Consider the following 24815-nt stretch of genomic DNA (forward strand, 5'->3'; position numbering starts at 1 on the left):
AGATCGGTTTTTGATCGCACTCGGTCAATAACCTGGCCACATAGCATGTATGGAAATGAGATCTTGTTGGGACTGTGCGTAAATGACATGACAGCGCACTTCTTGTGGTTCAGACTCATATCGTTCGATCTGCACCACCGCTCAACCAGCTCTAGGTCATTTTGTAGGAGTAGGCAGTCATCCTCATTGATGATTGGGCGAAAGACTTTCAGATCGTCAGCAAAGCCGAGTCCAGAATCTGCAGATAGAGACGTGAGTAAATCATTGATGAAGATTATGAATAAGAGCGGGCCAAGTATTGATCCTTGCGGAACTCCTGAGGTAGGAAAAATTCTGCTGGACGATGAACGACCAATTACCACCAGCTGCGAACGATCCCTGAGGTACGACGCAAACCATTGGACTAGGTTTGAATTTATTCCAAGTCCCTTTAGTTTACCAATCAGGCGTCCGTGGTTCACTTTATCAAAAGCCTTCGTGAAATCCGTATAAACTGAATCAACTTGACCACCATCCGCAATATTGTTTGCCAACATCGATACGTATTCCATCAGGTTCGTCTGTGTTGACCTCTTACAGAAAAAACCGTGCTGAGAATGGTGAATTTTATGATTAATCTGATCAAACAACATGGTGAAAACCAGTCTCTCAAAAACTTTAGAAACAGCACACAAGATACTAATCGGTCTGTAGTTCGACACATCCGCTTTATCTCCGTCTTTAAAGATTGGTGAGACGAAGCTCACTTTCCACCTAGATGGAAACTTTTTTTCAGCTAATGATCGGTTAAAAAGGATGGTAAGCGGCAGATCCAGGGAAATAGCCAAATTTGCAAAAAACATCATGGGAATGTTGTCTGGGCTGCTTACCTTGTGCACGTTAAAACTCTTCAGCGCATCTCGTACTTGACTTTCCGTGAGTATGAATTCTGGTGACTCATCAAACGACGGTTGAAATGGATCGTAGATGGGTGCCTGAGATTCAACGCTGCCAACTGACGGATTGAAAACCGAATTAAAATACTTAGCAAAAAGGTTACACACGGAATCACGATCATTTGCGACCTCTCCCCCAAGCTTCATGTCGTTCGGCAGGGAATTGGTCTTGCGTAACGACTTCGTAAATGCAAAAAAGCATTTCGTATTGGATTTAATCTTCTCTTCGCAGTCCTTTACATAGTCGTCAAAACATCTCGCAATGCCTGTCTTCACTTCTCTACGAAGACGACGAAACGTGTCGGTAACTTCAGCCACTCTACTAACGTCAACTGGCCTAGCTTTCGCAAGCCGCTTCAGTTCATCCTTTGACCTCGCCTTCTTACTGATCAGAGAAATGAGCTGCTGTGAGTAGAAATTCGGATATTCACGTACTGAGCACCTACACTTGGGAATGGACTCAATGTAAGGATCTAAGATGGAATAGAACTTCTCAACAGCACGGTCCACATCTAACCCATCAAGCTCATCAACCCAGTCAACTCTAGACAGCTCATCGTTAAGTCTAACATAGTCTGCCCGGTAGAAATTCGTTCTAGCGGGACGCTCTTCTAACAAAAACTTCATGGGAGCCAACGACAGAGTCAAATCTAGAGCCAGATGGTGAGGATCTTCAACAACCAATGGACACTTTGTCCTGCGAAGTTGGATCCGCTTCGGATCAAGATTGGAGATAACGAGATCAAGAGTGTTGTAAACACATGGCTAGCATCATTTCCAGCTATCTGCAGCAGTTCGTGCTGATTCATGTAGGGCGTTATGCCAATGGAAAATGTCCGGATGCCATATTTGATAGCGCGTTCTGCCATGTCAGCAGTTTCATACGACGAGTTGGATTCGACACCGGTAAATATCACCATATTCATTGGAACTCCACGATAATATGAAATAAAGTTATGTAATGCCAACTCGATTCCCCAATGGGTATTTGTGCTGAAACCTGCTTCAAATTCTGTCTCCAAAATTTTCGAACTTATTTCTGCCGGACTTAATCCACTCTCCAAGTCAATGTGAACGGTTGCATAAAACGAATAGGTTACAAAAGAAACTCGATTATGACTGTAACCGGTAAATGCGTTGGCCAATCGTTCTACAAATTGTTTAGCCTTTTCGAAATTATCACGTCCGATGCTTCCCGATGAGTCGAGTACAACTACTAAGTCATTGGGTTGATAACAAGGTTGAGCTATAGGTGACAGAGCTTGTACCTTTACCTTTCGAAAAAAGATTGAATAGTCTTCATAATATGCCTCCAAATAATAATGGAAATTAACATTACCTCGGAAATATATCGATGCAGCTGTGTATTTGGAACGGTACTCCAAGTAGCATCGTAACGATTTCTATAATTGATTAACACACTCAAAAGGGGGTTTGCTTTCTTCGGATGCCCACTTTCCCATGGTGCACATGGTGCCAATACAATATCATTCGCCGACCATCGCCAATCAGTTCGAGCATACTCTCCACTGGTCCAATAGGCCGTTGCTATATCGAGAAACAATTAACAATTTAAACCAAAAAAAAACCGCTGTTGAGAGAGTGGATTCACAGTCAGTGTACCCTACCAAATCCATAATTCTTCAACATTTCCCTGACATATTTCCATTCTTCCTCCGTTTCCACAGCGAGTAAATTAGCGTTTAGTATGTTTTTACAATCTTTCTGTGCAGTATTGCAAGCACCCTACATAGTTGCGTTGATTGTCAAAAATCGATTCGATTTTGGAATTTGCGAAATAAAATGTTCTCTAAAGACTCACCCAATTCTGACTAATGTAATAATTACTTTCGTCAAACAGCTGCGTACTTCTTCCTTGAACACTCATTCATGATCTGAACGACCCGACGTATTTTAAGCCTTAAGAAAGTAGGGAATTTTACTTTAGTTGTGTGTCATTGCGCTTCCTTGTAAGTTTTACCATTTCCTGCAGGTACGTTCGTTGATAGCATAGCGTTAATTGCAACTATAGCGTGCAAAGAAATCAAAATCAGTTTCACCATTTTGGTTCAGTATTCGCTAGACTGATGACGATAGGTCTACACGGGAACAATACAGAAAAATGTCTTAAATATTAATTGATTTGATGAATGTGCCCTTCATTTTGTACATCTGTAAACTTCAATTCGAAAGGGATTCGTAAAGTTCAATGGTTGCATTTCTTGCTTAGAAAGTTATATCACAACTAACTGACGGGGAAACTGAATTTGATTTTCACGATTTTTCTTTATTAGGAAAATAAACGTTATTTACTTAAAATTAAATTATTTTAATTGAATTATCAAGTTCCATAGAAGTTCGAATTCCAAAAATTATTCGCTTACTTTTACTTTATCGATACCCTCTGTTAAAAATGAACTTGAAAGCAACAGAAATTGACAACTATTGTGAGTAATCAAGAAACCGTCAGCTATTTATGGGAGAAATGTGTTTTTGTCCGCGAATTTTTTCTAGATATAGTCACTCACCCACCAATTTTTATAGTCGGGACTGTGGATGTAAATTTATAAAATATTTCATGCATGATGAGTTTTATTGTTAGAAATCGGATACCGATACAATTTCTTATTTTGTGATCTAGGATGTGGTTGCGAAATTCTCATAATAACGAAAGACATTCGTCGTAAAAGCAACCATGATAACCATAGCAAAAACTGTCAAAAATGTCTCCTTAATGAAGAACTCAGAGTAAAGTTTCGCAACCACCATTGCTCTTTGGCTAGAGTGCAATGCAACCACACTAAAATTGCGCATAAGCTACATGTGCTGAACACACATGCTCACAATAAGTCACGTAATTGCATATGGCAAGCTGCATGTGTACCTACTTAGTGGTTAATACGATATCGTTAATAACTTAACATAAGAATATATCTCATGGCACTGGGCATTTTAGTTGTCAGTGGTCAATCGAAACTATTAAAAAATGGAAGTTGAGTGTTCTGAATTAACAGAAATTTTAGAAATTGTAAATTTTTGTGAACAAATCTTACATTGTGATAGTGCAACAGAACTTGAAGATAGCTATTTAGACATCTATGATTATAACAACTCAAGCCACATTGAAGACGTTTTCATGGATTCATATGTTCTATCAGTTTCTGAGTTAGAAGAATCTGTTGACGAATTGGAAATTTCTGATCATGAAAGTGATAACCTGGACCTTTTACAATGTTTCATTACCATAATTGAGCTGGACTGCCTGTTAAATTCGCAAACCGATGATACGCAAACTGATGATACGCAAACCGATGATAAGCAATTAAAGCGTCGCAGAAAAAGATGGGGAGTCCATCCCGTTAATCAACTGCGAAAGGAACTTAGTCATTTTGAAAATTTGGTTCAAGAAATGCTAATGAATGACCATGACAAATTTTTCAATTATACTCGAATGAGTCCAGTTATTTTTGATCATCTGTTAAGCTTGGTTCAACCAAAAATTACAAAATTTACTCCGAATGCGATACCAGCAAAATTTCGACTACTACTTACTTTAAGGTGTGTGCTAAATTCAATTTTAATTCTATGAAAATGTACTTGAGACGATTTATCTTGACTGACTATATCTTTCGTCTTATAAACGCACTATTATTTCTCTTTTGTACATCAGATATTTGGCTACAGGCGATTCTCTCAAAAGTTTGCATTATAACTTTCGTTTGGGTGCTTCGACAGCTTTCAACATCGTTAATGAAACATCCCTATGGAATGTTCTGTCGCCCATCTATTTGAAATTTCCAACGGAGGCAGACTGGCTTAGAATCGCCTCAGAGTTTGATGAGAAACTGAGATTTCCAAATTGTTGCGGTGCAGTCGACGGCAAGCTCATAGAAATAACGGCACCGAAAAAGAGTGGATCAAAGTATTTCAATTACATGCGTTATTTCAGCACCAATTTGCTTGGAATTTGTGATGCGAAGAAAAATTTTATATATGTGGACATCGGAAGTTACGGTTGCCAGAGTGATGGCGGAGTATTATTCCAGTCAACGTTCGGAAAGCGCTTAACCACAAATAGTTTGAATTTGCCACCTCCAGCCCCATTACCACACACTAATATACTGTGTCCGTTCTTTATTATTGGAGATACGGCCTATCCGCTACATGAACATATTCTCACTCCGTATTCTGGAAAATATGCCGATCTGAGTCCTATTCAGAAACAATACAATAAAGAGCTGAGTAGTGTCCGCCAAAACATAGAGAACACTTTTGGTATACTGGTTAAAAGATGGCGTGTACTAAATGGCCCTATCGAAGCTAACCCTGATATGGTTGACAATATTGTGGTGGCTACTGTAGTTCTTCACAATTTCGTAAAATCGTTTGACGATCCTGCATCGATAAGATACATGAGAGCAGATGAAGAAACATTACCAACCAATCAAGGTATCAAAGCCTTTGAATTTTTGAATGGATGGATCGAACTAAATCGGGGTGCCGGTCCGACTAGAGATGCTCATTGTTGTAGAGACAAATATGCAATGTCAATGTCAATTAAATTGTTTGTTGTGTTTCTTTGCCGTTGGTTTCAGAATTTTATGTTGTTTTTCTTGGTTTTAAATTAAAGATGAGAACACTGCATCTCGACTTTTTCGGCCGTTTTCAATTATAATTTTAATAACGACTCCAGAATGGCTCAAAGTCATAATTAGTTGTGTATACAGAAGAATTCGTCTGCATTTAAATGTGTGTCGATCTAAGGAGAGCCAGTTTGGAAACCTAATCATATTTTGAATAGTAAAAAGACTAAAATTGGTATTTCAGTACTTTTTCATATGTTCATCAAATGACATTTGCATATCTGAGCTGCCGTTTGACTGTGTGGGTGTGTGTCACAATGTTTCTGTTGTTATTTTTAGGCCGAAATATTTATCTTTGTTAGATTTTTGTGATTCAAAGCAACTTTCCTTGTACTTTTGTAAGTAGCCCGAGGTGACAGGATGTTTACTTTTGATGTTGCTAATATATGTATGAAAGACATTGTGGATATTTACCAATACTGTGAGACAATTAACAAAATGTCGTTCAGACATTACCGACATCAAAAGTATGAATTCTCATTAAACTTATTTTGCACTATTTCACTTTTATCTTAATGTAAATGACTACAATGATTAATCTACAACTAGTGATAAATAACTGTAAATGTTGCGCAAAGGCTACAACTGAAATAGTTTGACCAACGAAGTCGTTTGGTTTATATTGATGTAATCGCGGCTTAACAGTTGAAAACTTAGATTTCTGCTAAGTATCTTAAAGCGAATGGAATCAGTTTTTAGCATTACAAGCAATACATACCTTTCACATAAAAATAAAAACGGTTTTTATCAGACAAAGTATCGTTCCTATCGTGTCTGTGAGTCAGGGAACTCCAACTGAGTGATAACACGAAAAATGCGCACTGTCGTTTGTTTTAATTTTCATTGTAATTGATATTCGGTTTAACATGGGCTCTTGTTGGGGAGGTTCGATTGAACTCACTATAAAGCAATGCAAGGCAAAGCTCGTAGTGAAGAGAAAGTATTACGTTTCATTTATAGTTGAGTGAGTAAAGGTCTTTTTAAGCAAAATATTTATTTTATCCAAAATACAATTTACATATTCGATTAATCGCTCAACTGAGTTACAATGGCCAGAATCAGATGCAATGACTAGATTCGGTGTTAAAAGTTAGGTTCGGTAACAATGCCTAGATTCGTTAACAATGACTGGATTCGGTGACAATGACTAGCTTCAGTGATGACTAGATTTGGTGGTGGTGACTGGATTCGGTGATGATTACTGGATTCAATGATGATGACCAGATTCGGTAATGATGACTGGATTCTGTGGTGATGACTGGATTCTGTGGTGATGACTGGATTCTGTGGTGATGACTGGATTGGGTGACAATGACTGGATTCGGTGGTGATGACTAGATTCAGTGATGATTACTGGATTCAGTGGTGATGACTGGATTCTGTGATGATGACTGGATTCTGTGATGATGACTGGATTGGGTGACAATGACTGGATTGGGTGACAATGACTGGATTCGGTGGTGATGACTAGATTCGTTGATGATTACTGGATTCAGTGGTGATGACTGGATTCTGTGGTGATGACTGGATTGGGTGACAATGACTAGACTCAGTGATGATGACTGGATTCGGTGGTGATGACTAGATTCAGCTATGACTAGCTTCAGTGATGACTAGATTTGGTGGTGGTGACTGGATTCGGTGATGATTACTGGATTCAGTTATGATGACTGGATTGGTGGTGGTGACTGGATTCGGTGATGATTACTGGATTCAGTTATGATGACTGGATTGGTGGTGGTGACTGGATTCGGTGGCGATTACTGGATTGGGGTGACAATGACTAGACTCAGTGATGATGACTGGATTCGGTGGTGATGACTAGATTCAGCTATGACTAGCTTCAGTGATGACTAGATTTGGTGGTGGTGACTGGATTCGGTGATGATTACTGGATTCAGTGGTGATGACTGAATTGGGTGACAATGACTGGATTCGGTGGTGATGACTGGATTCGGTGGTGATGACTAGATTCGGTGATAATGACTAGTTTCGGTGATGATGACTGGATTCGTCTACAGTGACTAAGTATGTTAAAAAGCCTAATTCGGTGACATGGTTGACCAAGTGTGCATGATGTTGACTAAATCAGGTTCTCATCGCTATCGAATTCTTCTCCTGAAGACTCACCACAATCAATTGCATCCCACGCATATTCGGAACGAAATTTCGTTTCCCGAGCTTGATGACGATCAAATCCCAAATAACGTAGAACCGAGGTCAGGTGACTGCAGCATCCTAAAGTCCTTTCGCCAACTTTACATGAACAGTACAGCCCTTTGATAGCGTCATACCCGCTTACGTTATTATCGAATTTGACCCACGCATCATGGGATTTTGATTTACTGAAACGCGACTGCATTCTGGCTCTGATGATGTTTTTTTTCGCGATGAATGAATATTCCGAATTCAGTGTCACTCTTCAGATGCTCGTCTATATATCTTTGAGCAATTTTGATTTGGTACGTGCCAAGCGTAATTTTTTTAAGGTCGTCCATTGACAACATTGGAAAATCAAGAACTGAAGATGCTGATGCCTTTTCCCACTTAGTTGTCATACGTCTTAGGCCAAGTTCCTCGATTTCATTTTTTAATTCGTTCACTTGTGGTATTTCATCTGAGGCAACCACATCTGCAATTACATCATGAAATTCGCTGTTCTTGTATAGCAATGGGAAATATTTGTTCATAATGGCACAAGCTATTCGATTAAATCTCATTATCTTTGGTACGTAAGTTCCCTCGATGGTATGTTTGAAAAATGGGAAAACGTTTTTAATACGACCATTGACAGCTTCGACTACCCATCTGAACATTGTAACCTACGGAATATAGACGAAAAACAATGAGAACACAATGAAGGAATGAGCAATTTCAGGAAAGACAAACTCAGACAGACGTATCTCAAGAAAATCATTAAATATGCTACTTCATTTGTGTATATTGCTCTATTACAGAGCGAAGTACATAGGTGATAGATTCTATAAAGAAATTAGGAGATATCTTGGCAGATACTTTGATGAAGTAATAGATTTTACTGAAGTACGTTTTATGTTTTTCAAAGTTCAAGCAAATGTCGACTAGTGTTGGAAATATGTAACATGGAAAAACTGACGGCACGTCACAATATCTTGTGAGAAAGCCCAATTCAATCACAATTACATCAATAACCAACTTAGCTCAAATGTGATAAATATTTGAGATCCCAAGTTTCAATTTACAAATGAGATTGAACTAACCTTTCTCGATGCATTCGCTTCTTCGCATGTGAAGTGAGTTCGTTTCCCATTCAATAGACTTGGCATAAAAACGGTTAAGCCTTTCGATTCCGTTTCACCAACGACGTCCCGATAGCCTCTATCGAGCAAAAAAAAATCGTCCTCCTCCAAAAACAGCAACAAATCCGAATTCTTGTAGTGGTGACGAATATTCGCAGCGTCGTTGTTTTTAGCATCGCAAAAGTATGGCCCAGCCGCCTCCAATATGTAACCAGTTGGAAGTACGATGTACAAGGGTTTTAACAAATTCCGCTGTTTATGGGCAGAGAACGTTTTTCTTTGTAACCCAAAGTCAGCTGGTTTCTCAATGTAATTGTACGTTCCATCGGCGATTAAACACAATCGATGTTCTGGCTGTCCCAACACTGTTGACGTTAGCTTGATAGAGTGTTTCTCTAGAGCTTCGTCACGAGTAATGTGATAATAGCCTAGATTTTTCGGCACAAAATGCTCCTCCAGGGCTAGAGAAACAGCGGCAATGGTTTTACTCACAACCTGTTGTGTTGTCGAAAAATTATGAGCGATTATTTCTTGTTTCATATTATTTCTGAGGAGTAACAGGAACATTGCCAAAGCCGTTCGAAGTGATCTTGTCGATGTATTTCTCATGCCTAAATAGTAAATACAATAATGAGCGATCTATATCGGAATGACGACTTAAAAAAGTTCAATTTTACCAATTAGATACTGCACCAGATCATCGAAGTTTTCCTTGTCGATTCCGAAAAACATTTTGTACTTTTCCGGCTCGACACCGTCTTCTTCGAAGTTGTAGGGTGTTGACTTTGGTAGGTCTGATACTGCATGCAGCCACACGTTAAAGTGTTCGATTTTAACATCGACTTTTTGCTTTGTAGTGTCGATCAAAGTAAGCGCCTCGTCAGTAAAAATATTCGAACTGGTCAGATGTAAGTCGCATGATCTATTTGACTTCGGAATATAACAGCGCTTCTCAAACCATGCCTGTCTAATAGCTGACCATGGCAATGCTTTCCTTCCGTATTTTGACTGGCAGAGACAACAACAAGATTGAGTGGCTTTCAATCCTTCCATTTGAAGTGTACACAATCCGTGTGACTCCGAAGACGTTGGTGCAGACTTTTGAATTGCGTTACAGCTTTGAATTTCAGTTGTATTGTCTGAAAATCATTTAACATAATTAAATGCCCCAAGCCCCAACTGATGATTATATAGCATTTAGCAGTTTTTGAATAGTTATAAACTTACCGATTGAAGTAACTGAAGGTGTAGATGGCAACGGTTCTTCATTTGCTACAATGTCGGATGCTTCGGCAATTGGGTCACCAGTTTTATCACCGTCTACAACACCGTTTCCAACACCGTTTCCAACACCGTCTCCAACACCGTCTCCAACACCGTCTCCAACACCGTCTCCAACACCGTCTCCAACACCGTCTCCAACAATGTCTCCAACAATGTCACCATCACCGTCTCCAACACCGTCGTTATATGTCGAATTTGGTAGTAGATTCAACGAGTTAAGTTGATGAGACACACTTAACGATGCCGAGTCTCGAACGACGGACTTGGGTTTTCTTGATTTTTCGACGGCGAAATAGTTCACTTCGGGTAGTTTAACTGCTGTAATTGGCCAAAAAAAAAATTAAGTAACGGAGGAATTCATTCGGTTACGGTAGAAAAATGCAAAAGAAAAGCTATTTTCAATCACTATGAATACTTGGCAATTCAAAAATGGAGAAAAAAAAACAATTACCGGTTGAATCTACAAAACCTTCGGTATGATTTGTAGAATCAATTTGGTCAGCCGAAGTGCTTACTTCAACAGCTGCGGAATCGCTCGCAACAGCTGCGGAATCGCTCGCAATTAAATCAGCATCGATCGAAGCTGAATCGATCGGGTTAACTGGATTCGATGGCACACAATCTAAGTATATTTGTAAAATGTTAGATCTTTTGTGGGATAGGATAATATCTTTACAAATACCTTTCACAACGTCAACATTCGATTTGGTGAAGCTTCTCAGGACTTTCCTTGTGATGCCTGGTTCATGAGCAATCGGCTTGTTATCTTGAACCGCTTTGTTCGGTCCCCTGTCCTTCATACGATAATGACAGATTATCCCATGGCACTTGATGCAGACAAAATCATCCTTTGAAAACATGTTCATATCCAGACCGGTTTTTTCTGCGTGGATGTTCAAAAGAACCCAATTGGAGTCGGATCCTATGCGGACTCTTTGCTTGTTTGTCTCTGTTCTACGCTTGCAGAGACAGCAAGATATCTTAGGCATGGCAATGGGATAAGTTTGGCATATCAGGCAGATTTAAACAAGGAATCACAGCTATTTATCACTAGTAGCAGATTAATCGGATGATGTTATTGCGCTATTTGGCAAATCGGGCAGATTTAAGCAAAAATTCACAGTTATTTATCACTAATTTTAGATTAATCAGACGCTACAAAATCTGCACATCAGATTGCTTTTAGTTGTTTTCACAACACTTATTAAAGGGTTCACCGTACCACTATTTATAATATTTTGTAGATTTTTACATTCTAATCGCGACCATTATTATATTTGTTACAACCAATTTGTTTGTGTTTTGAATTCCGACATTACTAAACTTATATTAAGCATGCTACGATTCAGATTGTTGTTATTATGTGCTAGACAAGCAGCGGTTACATACCGCTCATACCACCGACATCTGCGACATCTGTTATAAATTATTACAACGTCAAATCGGCCAGCTCATGTTTGTTCGGTTGTACTAATCTTTCATACTTTCAACCTAATAAAAAATTGATATCTGCTTCAGCATTAGACGCTGGTAGAGAATCTCTTTCAGTCATAACAGAACTGTGCAACTTCCTTCTTCGTGGTAAAGTGAATGATGAAATTTGCAAATACGCTTTTGGTGCTTCATTGTGTGCGTTAACGAAGAAAGACGGAGGTATCCGCCCTATTGCCGTAGGTCTTTCTATCAGACGATTGGTCTCCAAAGTGGCTTGTTCCCAAGTTAATGATGAAGTTGGTAATTATCTCTACCCCCGACAATTAGGTGTCGGGATAAGACAAGGATGTGAAGCAGCTGTTCACGCAACGAGAAGCTTTTTGTCAGTTAATTTAGGGAAGTCTAAGATCCTTTTGAAAATAGATTTTGGCAACGCCTTCAATTCAGTCGAGAGAGACGTGATGTTGAACGAAGCGAAGTGTACATTTCCGTCGCTGTATACATACGTTTGGCAATGTTACAGGAACTCTTCTCTGTTATTTTTCGGTGAACATTCCATGTTGTCGCAAATAGGAACTCAGCAAGGCGATCCATTGGGTCCTTTATTGTTTGCTTTAACTATTCATCGATTAATTCAGCGTCTGCAAAGCGAATTAAATGTATGGTACCTCGATGACGGCAGTGTGTGCGATGAGCCCGAAATAGTGTATCATGATTTTGAATGTGTGATCAACGAGGCAGAGAAGATTGGTCTCAAAATTAATCCATCGAAATGCGAGCTATTCTTCTGTTTGGGCTCAGTTGACGAAGAAACGTATATAAAGTTCAATGCAATCTGTCCTGGAATCAGGGTTGTATCTAAGGAAGATTTAAGTCTGCTTGGCGCACCTCTTTTCGAAGAAGGTTTCAAGAAATTTGCAGAAAAAGTTTTGTGCAAAGTGAAGGTAATGTTCGAGCGTTTGAAATTTTTAAATTCGCATACGTCATTATTCCTTCTCCGAAACTGTTTTGCAATCCCAAAATTGAACATCTCCAGCGTGGAAATTTGAAGATTTTCTTGCAGCATTTGACAATGAAATTAAAGATCTTTTGGAAGTAATACTGAATGTAGATTTGAATCACAAGCAATGGACGCAAGCGACTTTACCCATTAACGAAGGTGGTCTTGGAATAAGAAGACTTCAAGACATTTCTTTACCTGCTTTCCTTGGTTCGTCATTTGGTGTTGGAGGTCACGTCTCTCAAATTCTAAACTCTCAAGACGTGCCTTTCATTGCTAATTTTGATGAAGCTTCGGAGAAATGGAAAAGTTTAAATGTTGAAGAGCCATCTTTGAAGACTTCGCAAAAAGCTTGGGACATGATCAATACAAAACGAATTATCAAGAAAGAACTGGTTTTTACATCGAAGCTTGATCTGGCTCGTTTTAAAGCACTACAGTGTAAAGAATCAAATGCTTGGCTTCATGCAATTCCTTCTTCAAACATTGGAACTTTTATGGACAGTAATTCGATAAGAATCTGTATTGGTTAACGACTAGGTTGTGATATATGTTTGGTACACACGGGTCTGTGCGGATCTGTAGTATCCGCAGGAGGTCTGCATGGATTGAGTTGCCAAAAAAGTGCAGGCAGATATCTACGTCATATAGAATTGAATGAAATCATAAGTCGAGCACTTATGTCCCTTCATCTTCCAAACCACCTGGAACCAAAAGGATTATCAAGAAATGACGGAAAGAAACCTGATGGAGTAACTTTGACGCCATGGTCTAAAGGAAAACCTTTGGTCTGGGACGCGACTTGCGTAGACACGTTCGCTGATTCATACTTGTCGAAAACATCTAAAAAAGCTGGCGAACTCGCAAATTTTGCAGCGCTTGAAAAACACAAACATTATTCAGATTTGACTTCATCTAATAATTATATTCTTTTAGCATCGGCAATTGGATAAAAAATATTGACTACGAATTGTTGGAAGAATTGATCCAGTTTCTAACGCCAATACGGACTTGTTCTACAATGCTCAGCGGAGACAAATACCCAACGATTCATCTCGTGGCAGTAGCTTTCAACAAATTGAAAGATGAAATCAATATGTTCCAACCAAAGTGTGACGATATGCACAAACTGCTAGAACAAGCAAAATTCTGTCTGAAAGAGTATGTGGTAACGCAGAACATTCACTTTGCAGCATGTTTATTAGATCCTAGGTAAAACAGTTAAGATGGGTCCTTGGAGTACAGAATCAAAAAATTTCATCAACACTATTGGTTCGAAGTTGCAGGAATTAACTGGTGATAAGAAATCAAAATTTTATCTAACACAAAGAATCTCGTTGGCTATTCAACGCTTCAATGCTAGTTGCGTAATGGGAACAATTCCTGCGGCGAAACCTTTGGAAGACATTTTTTATTTATAATGTAATCTGAAAAGATCCAAGTTTTTACAGGTTGGGATGAAGGCCTGACCACCTTTTCTTGGTATATGCAAATTTCTTAAATAAATGAGGGGGAAAAAAATAAATAAAAAATTTAATTTGATGTGGTTCAAGTTATTGCATTCGTATTAATTAATTAACACGCTGATTGCTGGTAAAAATTAAAGATTTTCTAAACAAAGACTTCAAACAACAGAGCAAGGTTATTTAATCAGGATGTATATATAAACTGAAAATAGAACACAAACTAAATCGAAATTCATTTTCTTATAGTTTACTAATACTTCTCATTGCCATTCCAATGACACTAGATGTTGATTTTGTTAAGCCACTTAACATTCTCGAGGTACGTGCATCAATCTCGAGTGGTTGAACATTTTTCTTTGACTCCTTCGGGAGTCTAAAAATGATTTTAGACAAACTTTCGTCCACACAGTGCCTATTTTAAGGGAATTATATTCTCAAAAACTACGTATTTTCTGTTCTTTTCTCTATAGATATAGGCATGCATTGTTCTTACAGGATAATATTTTACAGAAAACAGGAATTTTGGAGAATTTCCTGGAATTTAATTCCCAAAAATAAACCCTGCGTCCACAACTGACGTTATTCTGTATAGATAAAGCTGTATTTCGGAGCTATTTTCTGGATTTTTGGTCACTCTTTGTGGGGGGTATCGAAAATCGTACAGCCACAGCCAATCAATTGAGGCAATCCGTCAACAATAATTTCCACCCATAAAACTTCATTCAAATTTATTTAGTTCAACAAGAAATGGGCAATACAAGTTCAATAAAAATTTGGATAAAATTAACTCAATTTTGAATTGAATTGAACAAGAATCCCGGTAAAAATTTAAAAAATTGCGGCTCAAGCAAATAAAAGCTCAAATTCAAGGCAACAAATACGTTTTGCTTGAGTAATCGTTTGATCGCTACTCGTCTTCTCATTTTCATCAAAACAATCATCTACTAGATCCTTTAACAGTTGAATCGCGTTTCGTCGTTCATATTTCTTAGCAAAAATTAGCTGTCTATATCTGCCAAGAAAAGTTTCAATTAATTTGGTTTTTTAACCACCAAGACCAAATTATCTCTTAACTGTTTTACCTAGGATCTAATAAACATGCTGCAAAGTGAATGTTCTGCGTTACCACATACTCTTTCAGACAGAATTTTGCTTGTTCTAGCAGTTTGTGCATATCGTCACACTTTGGTTGGAACATATTGATTTCATCTTTCAATTTGTTGAAAGCTACTGCCACGAGATGAATCGTTGGGTATTTGTCTCCGCTGAGCATTGTAGAACAAGTCCGTATTGGCGTTAGAAACTGGATCAATTCTTCCAACAATTCGTAGTCAATATTTTTTATCCAATTGCCGATGCTTCAGCAAAATCGATTGCACTTCGTCTTTGACTTTCATGAATGATTCCAGTAACATTAGCTGGCTATCCCATCTAGTTTCTACTTCTTGCTTTAGTGTCGTTGGCAATGTCGAATTGAGTTCTGATCGTTTGAAGTACGTTACAGTGGACTTAACTTCGGACAAATTTTGATAGATCTGCGGGCAATTGGTTTGCAGATTAAAAAGTTTTTTAGGGTGAAACGGATTGCCTTTCTCAGCTCTTTTCAAAATTTTCGTAAAAACCGGGCTGAAACGTGCAGGGGAGGGGGGGTCTGCTAAAAATGTGCGCACTGTTTGAAATCAAAATTTTTATTTTAAAACTTTTAAAAACAAAATTATTATTTGTCCTCCTTCCAAATTGGAGTCAAAATTGTTTCTATAGAAAAATGTTCGTTTTCTGGCTCTGCCGGCTCTTCAAACATTTCATCACTTTCAAGATCTAGATCATATACCCATTCCACATCTTCTTCTGTGTCATATTGCACAACGACAAACTTTTCATTTTTTCTCTGTCCTAACAATTTCAATGGTTTTACCTGCGGTACAGATGTTTTGCATGACACATTTGCTTTCAAGTGGCTTTTCATTGAAGACACGGAGCTAAAGTAGCGACCGCAAACACAGATTCTACCAGTGACTTTGCCTTGCACGGACGGACAGAACGAATCGTAAACGATTTTTTTTTGATGATTTCTCAAGCAACATCTTAAGTTTTTCGGTATCATTGATCGCTAGCGACACAAACAAACTGGCATATTTGTCTATTTCCTTGACCTCTGCTATTTTCAGTCTGTCTTTAGTTTGTTGAAGCGAAATCGGTGGTGGCAAGCCGGTTGGTTGTAAAAATCGATACCAATTTTTCTTAACCAAAAAATTGTGTAAAATACCGTAAAATACTTACTTTTTATTTTTTTTAAAGAATTTTTCAAAACATAGAATTTTGTGTATTTTGTGCGTATTTATGGGGTAGGGGGATAGGTGTCTACAAAATCGTGCAAAAGCGTGCAGGGGGGAGGGGGGGGGGGGTCAAAAATCGTCAATTTTGGGAGTACGTACTACTTGAATGACCCATATCATCCAAAACTGTCGGGATAACATTCAGCAGCTGATGCTTTCGTTTTGCACTTAGTTTCCTAAACTCTTTGTTCCGCACGTTTTTCAGGTGTAGAAGTTCCTTGGTGTACCATTTGGGATTGCGAGACGAGCGAATTGTGACGTTCTAACAAAAGGTGTATTTCGTTTTTGAGCTCGAGACGTTACTGCCACCTGTGAGCCTTAACATTTACTCGTGCGGCACAAGTTATACCAATATTATTGTTAAATTCGAAATTCGAATCTTTACTTTCTATCTCTAGATTTTTATATCATGTCATTTCAGATTATTAGAAGTTCTTCTGTTCAAGTTCATGATGATTATCATTATGATGATCATTATGACGCTTATTGAGAAGTGTCGTCAACATCGACATAGTCTTGCTATTCATAGACTTCGAAAAAGCTTTCGATTCAGTGGAAACATGGTCGATATTGGACGCATTAGACGAATGTAGAGTAGACTCAAGGTACTCCAACACAATTCGATATGTGTACAAAAATGCTACTTCATGTATAAAACTTCATAAGAGCACGGAGAAATTCAGAATCGGCCGAGGTGTAAGGCAGGGTGACACCATTTCACCGAAATTATTCACGGCGATTCTGCAGAGTGTTTTTAGGAAGTTAAACTGGAGTAAAATGGGAATAAAGATAAATGGAGAGAACCTGAGCAATCTCCGCTTCGCTGATGACATTGTACCGATAGCAGCGAATCTAGGTCAGGCTCAGCTTATGCTACAACAGTTAAGTGAAGAGGCGAGCAAAGTTGGCCTCAAGATGAACTTATCGAAAACAAAAGTCATGACCAACATCGGGGACGATAGAGAAATCAAAATTGGTGACACTGTCATTGAACGAGTCGACAGCTACGTATATCTAGGACATAAACTGAAGTTAGGTCTGGACAACCAAACTGCAGAAATAAGACGTAGGATTGGTCTTGCATGGACAGCGTTCGGAAAACTCAGACTAATTTTCAAAAGCAAAATGAATAATAGTCTGAAACGCAAAGTTTTCGACACTTGTGTCCTTCCAGTGCTCACTTATGGAGCGGAAACGTTGACTTTAACGAAAGCATCCGAAGATAAATTGAGAGTGACACAAAGAGCCATGGATCGGAGTATGCTTGGAATAACACTCAGAGACAGAATGACGAATAAATGGATTCGACAACAAACCAGGATCGTTGATGTCATGGAAAGAATAGCATCTCTGAAATGGAGCTGGGCGGGACATATTGCAAGAAGGACAGACGAACGTTGGACCAAAAAGATCATGAACTGGCGACCACATAAAAGACGAGCTATAGGTAGACCACCAGAGAGATGGACAAACGGAATTAAGAATATTGTTTACATTCAGCAGTGGATAGAAACAGGCTGAAAAAGAAGAAACAGTGAAGTCATTGAAAGATAAAGATGTTATATTTGCCAAAGCAGATAAGAGTAACAATATCGTTGTGCTTGAAAAAGAAGATTGTGGATAACTACCACTGTCAACGTTCACAACGTTCAAACTCTAAGAAACCTTGAAAAATCAAGCACATGGCGTATCACATTTCAATCGTTTTATTTTTTGGCTAGTCTCAGAAAACTAATAAATTTACAAACGACGTTAGCACACACCCATCACAGTTAATCAACGATTTTTGCTTATTTCTAAATTCTCGGATGATCAGGATGATCAGGCTGGGATAGTCATGCCGGCTTGGTGTCTGCAAAGATTTTTGCTGGACTCCGTAACATGTGGCCTATCGCTCGTTTCATACCATTGAAGACGCGCGAGCTCTTTGTTAAGTCTATGTTGTTAGCGCATCTCACGTATTGCTGTCCAGTGCTAGGTCTAGCTGTCTGTTAGCTGGAACTTTTTTTGAGAAATAGTTCAGTCCTTCCGTTCGATTTACAGCGACGGTCGCTATGCTACCGTACAACGCATAAAAACCTTAGAGAGGCGAATTTGTGAGAGAAAATAGATGAAATTCTCTCTCGAATTCACCTCTCTAAGGTTGTTATGCGTTGTACGGTTGTATATGGGTCAACCCCAGGTCACGTCACTCGGCTGCTCAGGATTGACTTGTTGGTGTATTTCGATTACCTAACTTCAGTGTTTTTGCATAGATTCATAATTTCGAAACAACCTGGGTATGTGCACAATAATCTCAGTGTTGTGGCGTCGAATAGGCCTCTCCACCTGTTTATGCCGCGTAATGATAAAGAAATTGTGATGAACGGGTCACTTTTCGTTCGGCTGATAACCGTCTGCTGGCTGTTGTGAAGTGTAAAAGATTTGGAACGAATCAAAGTTGTATTATCAAAATCGGTGACAATTAGATCAAAAGAATTCAGAGATTCGATAATTGTGCTGGTGAAAAAAAAACTAAGTTATCCGTCGAGTCACAACTTATTTGTTTTTCAGTTGTCATTTGTCATACTTATACAGTTTATACTCGATATATGCAATAAACTCGACTAAGAAATCGTAACCGGGAATAACCGCCACATACACATATTCATCAGGCTAATAAAAATCTTTTATATCAGCTTTGTGGCTGCATTGTATGGTGGGAGCGTTCACACATTACGTAAGTATGCTTACGGCGTCTTTAGTACTTAGGCACCGCTAAAACAGTAAACAAAGTAAGCAATTCTTTTGTTGTTTGTAGGAACCCACCCACTCAAGTGAGTACATACTACATGGACGCTCCCACCGAAAATGTTGTAGATCATTTAAATGTTGAAGTATTACTAGTAACACGAGCGCATTAAGATAAGATTGTTACTTACTAAATTGCTTTAAAAAAAAAATTCGCTTCATTTCAATATCCACTTTCGTTGTAATGGCATCTTGCTGTCGTCTGACTATTATTTTGCTTTTTACCTCATTTACCATTGCTCAGAAGCAACCTTGGCTGCCGTCACCACTGGATAAAAATTGGTTAGCGTTGCACAATGGCTTTGTTAGTAATAATCGTGTGAATGGAACCAACATAACCGTTCTCTTTATCAAAGATTCTGTTACAAGGCGATGGCAACCGGATGGTCTACATTTATACATCGAGCACTATGTTCCATTAAGAACGGCTGGAGTCGGTGGTGATTCGGCACAAGATGTGAGACAAATAAAAATCATTGTTACCATCGTATGGATCTGAAGCTTAATTTAATTTCAGGTACTTTGGACGGATAGAGAAGTGGATGGAATTCAACCAAGAGTTAGCATCTTAAAAATTGGTAGGTCAATATCCTTTAATTCAATTCATAGCACAGTCTACAAACGATCCACACTTTGAGATTGAATGCTCCTTTCAAATGTTATCCAGGAACAAAAAATATTCCGAATGGATTTACTGACTCTTCGATTGCTCGAGGTATAACCGCGATTGTCAATGAATTGAGTGAAGCATTACCATCAACAAAAATACTTCTTGTTGGTGTACTCAGGCGAAACGACGCAGCAACAAGCGAACTAATAGAAAGCATTTACAGAAACGTTGCGTTGCTTGATAATAGAAATTCAGTTAGATTTTTGAATATGGTCGACCGTTACCACAAACGGACAGGAAATTTTTACGACGAATTGTGCTTGAACGATTTGCTGCCTTCAAATTCTCAGGGGTATGTGAAGTGGAATGAAGTGCATTTGCTGTTATTTGACGAAATGTATAACTCCGCAACTCAACCGATCATTGCCGGTTTCTATTTGGTGATGCTAGTTTGTTCATCTCTTATAGTGTTCAACTATCATTAATATAAATAAATTGTTTGTAAGAAATAAGCTGTTGAGTGAATAAATAGCATAAAAATCCAGAGGCGCCGACTTTACATATCTTCATGTGGAGCACAAGGGCACAAAATGGTAAAAAAATATTTGAAAATTTTTGAGTTGTGATGGGTGACATTTACCCCCATTGCCGTCGTAAACTCAGCGCCACTGTAAGCCAAAGAACAGTGAAACAAGGTGCTAATCATACCCGCAAGTTCGTAAGCGAGCGCGACGCAAGTCCTATACTACAAGAAAATGGGGGTCGGGCGGAACATAATAGCATCAACTTTGTGACTCTTCACCCTTGCTTCCTACTACCCCCAATATTTGGAATTTATGCAGCCATACGAGTCACACCTCAAAATAGGTAAAGGGGGTTGAGGTCGTTCAAAAACACAAACAACTTTTTTATATGTTGTAGAGGACGTTGTGGGGACCATTTTAGCCCGTGATGTAAGTTGTGGCAATTGCTATTTTCAACTGAAGTTACTAATTATAAACGATGAGGCAATTTCTAGTTGGCCTATACGGCGTATTGTCCATCAGTCTTCGAACTTGTCGAATGAGATCCTCAGCAAGTTTGGTTTAAAAGTGTTAAACGGTGACATTTTGTCGGTTTTGTAAATTCTTCCTTCTGAATACTCGTTGTTGAGCGAAAAAGCTAAAAGTATTCAAAAGAAATGGGACTTGATAGGTGTGCGAAACGTTTTTGACGAGCTGTTGGTTTCTAGTTCTCCAGTGGACCGTGCTAGGTTACTTGCATCATCGACGAAAGAGTCTTCAAAGTCGTTCAAGTTATAAATTCAAGTAATCATGCCAGCACGTTAGTAAGCAAGTCCACTACCAAAAATGTTTAAAAAAAAAATTGAGGACAGCGGAGCATATTTACAGCAACTTTTTGACTTCTCCCCCTAAACTCCAACGACTCCCAAACTAGGATATCTGGAATCTAGGAATCCATACGAGTTCAACGAGCTATCACACGTTACTGCAGCTTCAAAATTGGCCGAGATATTGAACTTCGAAATATTGATGTTTGTATGAAAATAAGCAAAATTTCGTTTTTTCAGATAACTGAAATCGCCTACGTTAGTTAGTTAGTTAGTTCCTATGGAAAAGTGGATCCAGCAACTCCTAAACGTTTCTATAGATTTTCCTGAAATTTTGGTTATAGGCTAATATTGGCCCAAAAATAAGAATGGAATTTTCAAAAGTTGGAAAAAACTCATATCTTGGGAGCTAGAACTCTCAAAAGTCTCCATGCAAATGCCATATAAAAGCCAATTTGTATGTGTGTGTGAGTTGTATATTTTGTTGCATGATATGGATGATAATGTGATGGTGAATGGTGTGTGTTGTTTTGGGATGTATTTCTTGTTGGGAATTGTTGTGATCATTAAGAATTAACTAGGTTGGTTCCTAAATTTTGGGATGACAGATGATTCCTCTGGCACTACCTAACTTCCATCGGATTTTTTGATGGATTTGGGTTATTATCGACATGAGTGAGATGTTCCAAGGCATTGTGAAATTTGTGAAAGAAAATTTTACAACAAGAAATTTGCGTCAGAAGTGGCAGATGTTGAGGAACCTATTGTTAGCAAAATGGATAAAAACTGTACTGAAAGAATTCAAACGGAAGTAAACCGAATCATCTGCCACTTGTGACGCAAATTTCTTGTTGTAAAATTTTCTTTCACAAATTTTTTTAGTAAATTTTTTTTTTCATAAAACTTATGCGTACGACGCACAATGCGTCACCCTCAGCGATATCAGTTGTTTTGTAAGTAAGATAAAGGACTTGCGTCACATTTACCCTTTTAGGGTTTTTTGACTGATCAGGGGTTACTTTTAGACAATACGGCGGCAAGAATTGCCGTGGCACTTAGATTGGACTGCAAGATTTGTGAAGAACACCGTTGTGTTTGTGGAAAGCTAGTAGACGAATACGATCGTCATGGTTTGTCTTGTAAGAATAGTAAAGGATGGATGCCGGGACACGATGATATTAACAACATCTTCTCGCATGCTATTTCGTCAGTTGGTGTCCCTAATATTTTGCAACCACCAGGGATTTCGAGAGACGATGGGAAACGGCCAGACGGAATGACATTAATTCCGTGGAGTAGAGGAAAGTCACTGATATGGGACGTGACAGTTCGAGATACTTTAGCTCAGTCTTATTTGTCATCTTAAAAGCTTTTATTTCATTTGATTCAACCAACATGCATTTTGAAATATATGGCCCAAAGTGATGATCGGAGTTCATGATAGTTTTTTTTATTGACTGCGCCGTATGTGAGCAGTCTTTTTTTTCGCTTTGAATAAATAAATTATATTTCATGATAGTTGTCGCCAACAGATCTAATCACAGATTCACAGATTAAGCTCATCGCCATTTCTAAGGAAATAACAAGAAATGTAGAACTACGTTCTCACCACTGATGACAGCATTTTAGACGGCTTTGGTCGATAGATGTTTTGACATCTGTCCGAATGACAAATAACAAACTGTCAGCATCGAAATAGCATATTTTACTTAAATTTGTCTAGAAACATAGCTAACGCCGACCCGTACGAAACACCTATTCGTATCAAAAGCCTTTATTGTGAAACTCTTCATTTCTCTTACTTCATTCTCTACTGAAAAGCTATTCGCGCTATAAAATCACTTGCATTATCCACTCTTTGCCTTGTTATCATATACAAATAAATTTCCGGAGGCAATATAGACAGCCCCGTACGAAGTCAATTTTCATAAATTCCTATTTAAACCGCTATATACCGCTATATTTACCTATATTTCACTATAGATAAACATTTCACAGAGGAATCCCTGGAATCCCTGAAACCCCACACACATAACAAATTACTTCTCTGTTAACAGAAACTCTCTAAGTATCATTTTCCCCAAGATATATCACTTTTAATAAAATCAAATATGGCCGCCAGAAGTCATTTTGTTAGGAGACCTGAAATAGTACTGACGATTCACATTCGTTAATACCTTTCAAACAAAACAAAATTCATGAAATTCGGTCAAAATTTACTCGAGATATTGACAAAATACTCCACGTTCACTGTACGGCCGAGTAGCCAGATAAGAGCTCACTCCAAGAGACCTAGCTCACGCTCCAGTGAACATAATTTCAAAAACTTTTTTTTCCCTGATTGGTACGGTCAATACCTATCCAATAAAGCTAAAACAGACGAAATATGTTCAAATGTGGCCGATCTACAAGCAAAAACTGCTTGCCGCCCTGTGACTGTTTCACACCAAGGGCTCTAACTCACGAGTGGGTCATCCGAATTTTAAAAACTTTTTTTTTGTCGATTGGTATTGTAAATACCTTTTATTTGACGTATCACTTACAACTGTAACGTTTAATTGTCCGGAGATATCGTCGAAAAACACTTAGGCACGTATTGGGCCCCAGCTCCGGAGAGGTCGATCCGAAATCGCCCATCTTCGAACTTAGCCTGTCTTTTGACATTACCAAACGGGAAAAAAAAGAATTTTCAGAACCGGATGCGTTTTACTCAAGTTAGAGAACGGACAGACAGACGGACGGACAGACATTTTTTTTCGCGGATTCGGCATCTCTAGACAACCACAATAGGTTACCCCTTTCTCAGGGAGTCCAATTCGACGTGTTACAAACGTATGCGTAAACCTATAAGACCCCAGTACTTCGTACGGGTCTAAGATTTAAAGATATGGCACAGGCCCAGGCCGTAGTACACATAGTGAAGACAGCGGTTACCGATGTCGATGCGCTAGAGTTGTACGTACAGTCAGTATTTTCTTCACATGTGGGGAGCGTTTGCCGCGAAACTACGGGCTGACCCGACATCATATAGCGGGATCGAGAACAAAGAATGTTGCTGGAGCAAAGTGTTGTTGGACCTGCTATGCGATAGCAAACAAACAGTATTACAAGGTGGTCCGTGATCTTGTTGTTATAAACGCCCCCATCAATGGAAGGCTAATTGTGTCAGGTCGGTTCGAGGACCGTGGAGTTTATGCTACGTTCGTTAACACAGAATGTCGGTGCCCTAAACAAATTTTTGTGTGGCTTTTGACACGGCTCTTCGCAGAAGAGCCACGATTTTCGGAGACCACACATCATTGTCATGGTCGCCACAAATCATCCCAATTCGACTGATCCGGCTCTACGTCGTTTCGGACGTTTTATAAAGATCGATAATAAGTGTTTGATACGGTGTATGATAGTGTTAACAAACTATCATTTTTAACATGCGTAATCTGTGAATGGCATCGATGGCACCTAAACCCTGGTTAAAGCCTGACATATTATTAAATCACCTGAAAACAGAAAAAAATTGATACAAAGTTTTTATCACACCTTTACGGACACAAAATCTGATAAAAATCAATCAGATCTTGAGGGACATTTAAAGCGAGAGAAAATCATTCAGGTCATCCTGCATCATTTACAAACGTTTTACTACTCAAATTGAGAACAAATACGATTTCGCGTGAAGGGACTCTTGTTCAAAAAAAATCGTTAAAACAAA

The 24815-nt window shown here is 38.7% G+C and overlaps 1 protein-coding gene and 1 long non-coding RNA gene across 2 annotated transcripts; one reads left to right on the forward strand and one right to left on the reverse strand.

The window, feature by feature from the left end:
* Window positions 1-5280: 5280 nt before the first annotated feature.
* Window positions 5281-24406, reverse strand: LOC119082943. The gene is made up of 3 exons (XR_005088749.1): window positions 24184-24406; window positions 10758-10762; window positions 5281-5291 (listed from the first exon to the last, which is right to left on the reverse strand). It is a non-coding gene; the product is annotated as an uncharacterized LOC119082943 (long non-coding RNA).
* On the forward strand, window positions 19283-20283 carry LOC119082938 (platelet-activating factor acetylhydrolase IB subunit beta-like). The gene is made up of 3 exons (XM_037192594.1): window positions 19283-19623; window positions 19684-19744; window positions 19834-20283. The coding sequence occupies exons 1-3, from the start codon at window positions 19351-19353 to the stop codon at window positions 20259-20261; spliced, it is 762 nt and encodes a 253-aa protein (XP_037048489.1). The 5' UTR covers window positions 19283-19350; the 3' UTR covers window positions 20262-20283.
* Window positions 24407-24815: the final 409 nt, after the last annotated feature.

The sequence above is a fragment of the Bradysia coprophila genome, unplaced genomic scaffold (assembly GCF_014529535.1).
Source record: "Bradysia coprophila strain Holo2 unplaced genomic scaffold, BU_Bcop_v1 contig_50, whole genome shotgun sequence".
In the NCBI taxonomy this organism is placed as follows: domain Eukaryota; kingdom Metazoa; phylum Arthropoda; class Insecta; order Diptera; family Sciaridae; genus Bradysia; species Bradysia coprophila.

Coding starts and splice junctions, on each gene's coding strand:
- LOC119082938 (XM_037192594.1), top strand. CDS start 19,351: ATGGCATCTTGCTGTCGTCTGACTATTATTTTGCTTTTTACCTCATTT. Junction 19,624..19,683: donor GTGGTGATTCGGCACAAGAT/GTGAGACAAATA, acceptor ATTTAATTTCAG/GTACTTTGGACGGATAGAGA. Junction 19,745..19,833: donor AGTTAGCATCTTAAAAATTG/GTAGGTCAATAT, acceptor AATGTTATCCAG/GAACAAAAAATATTCCGAAT.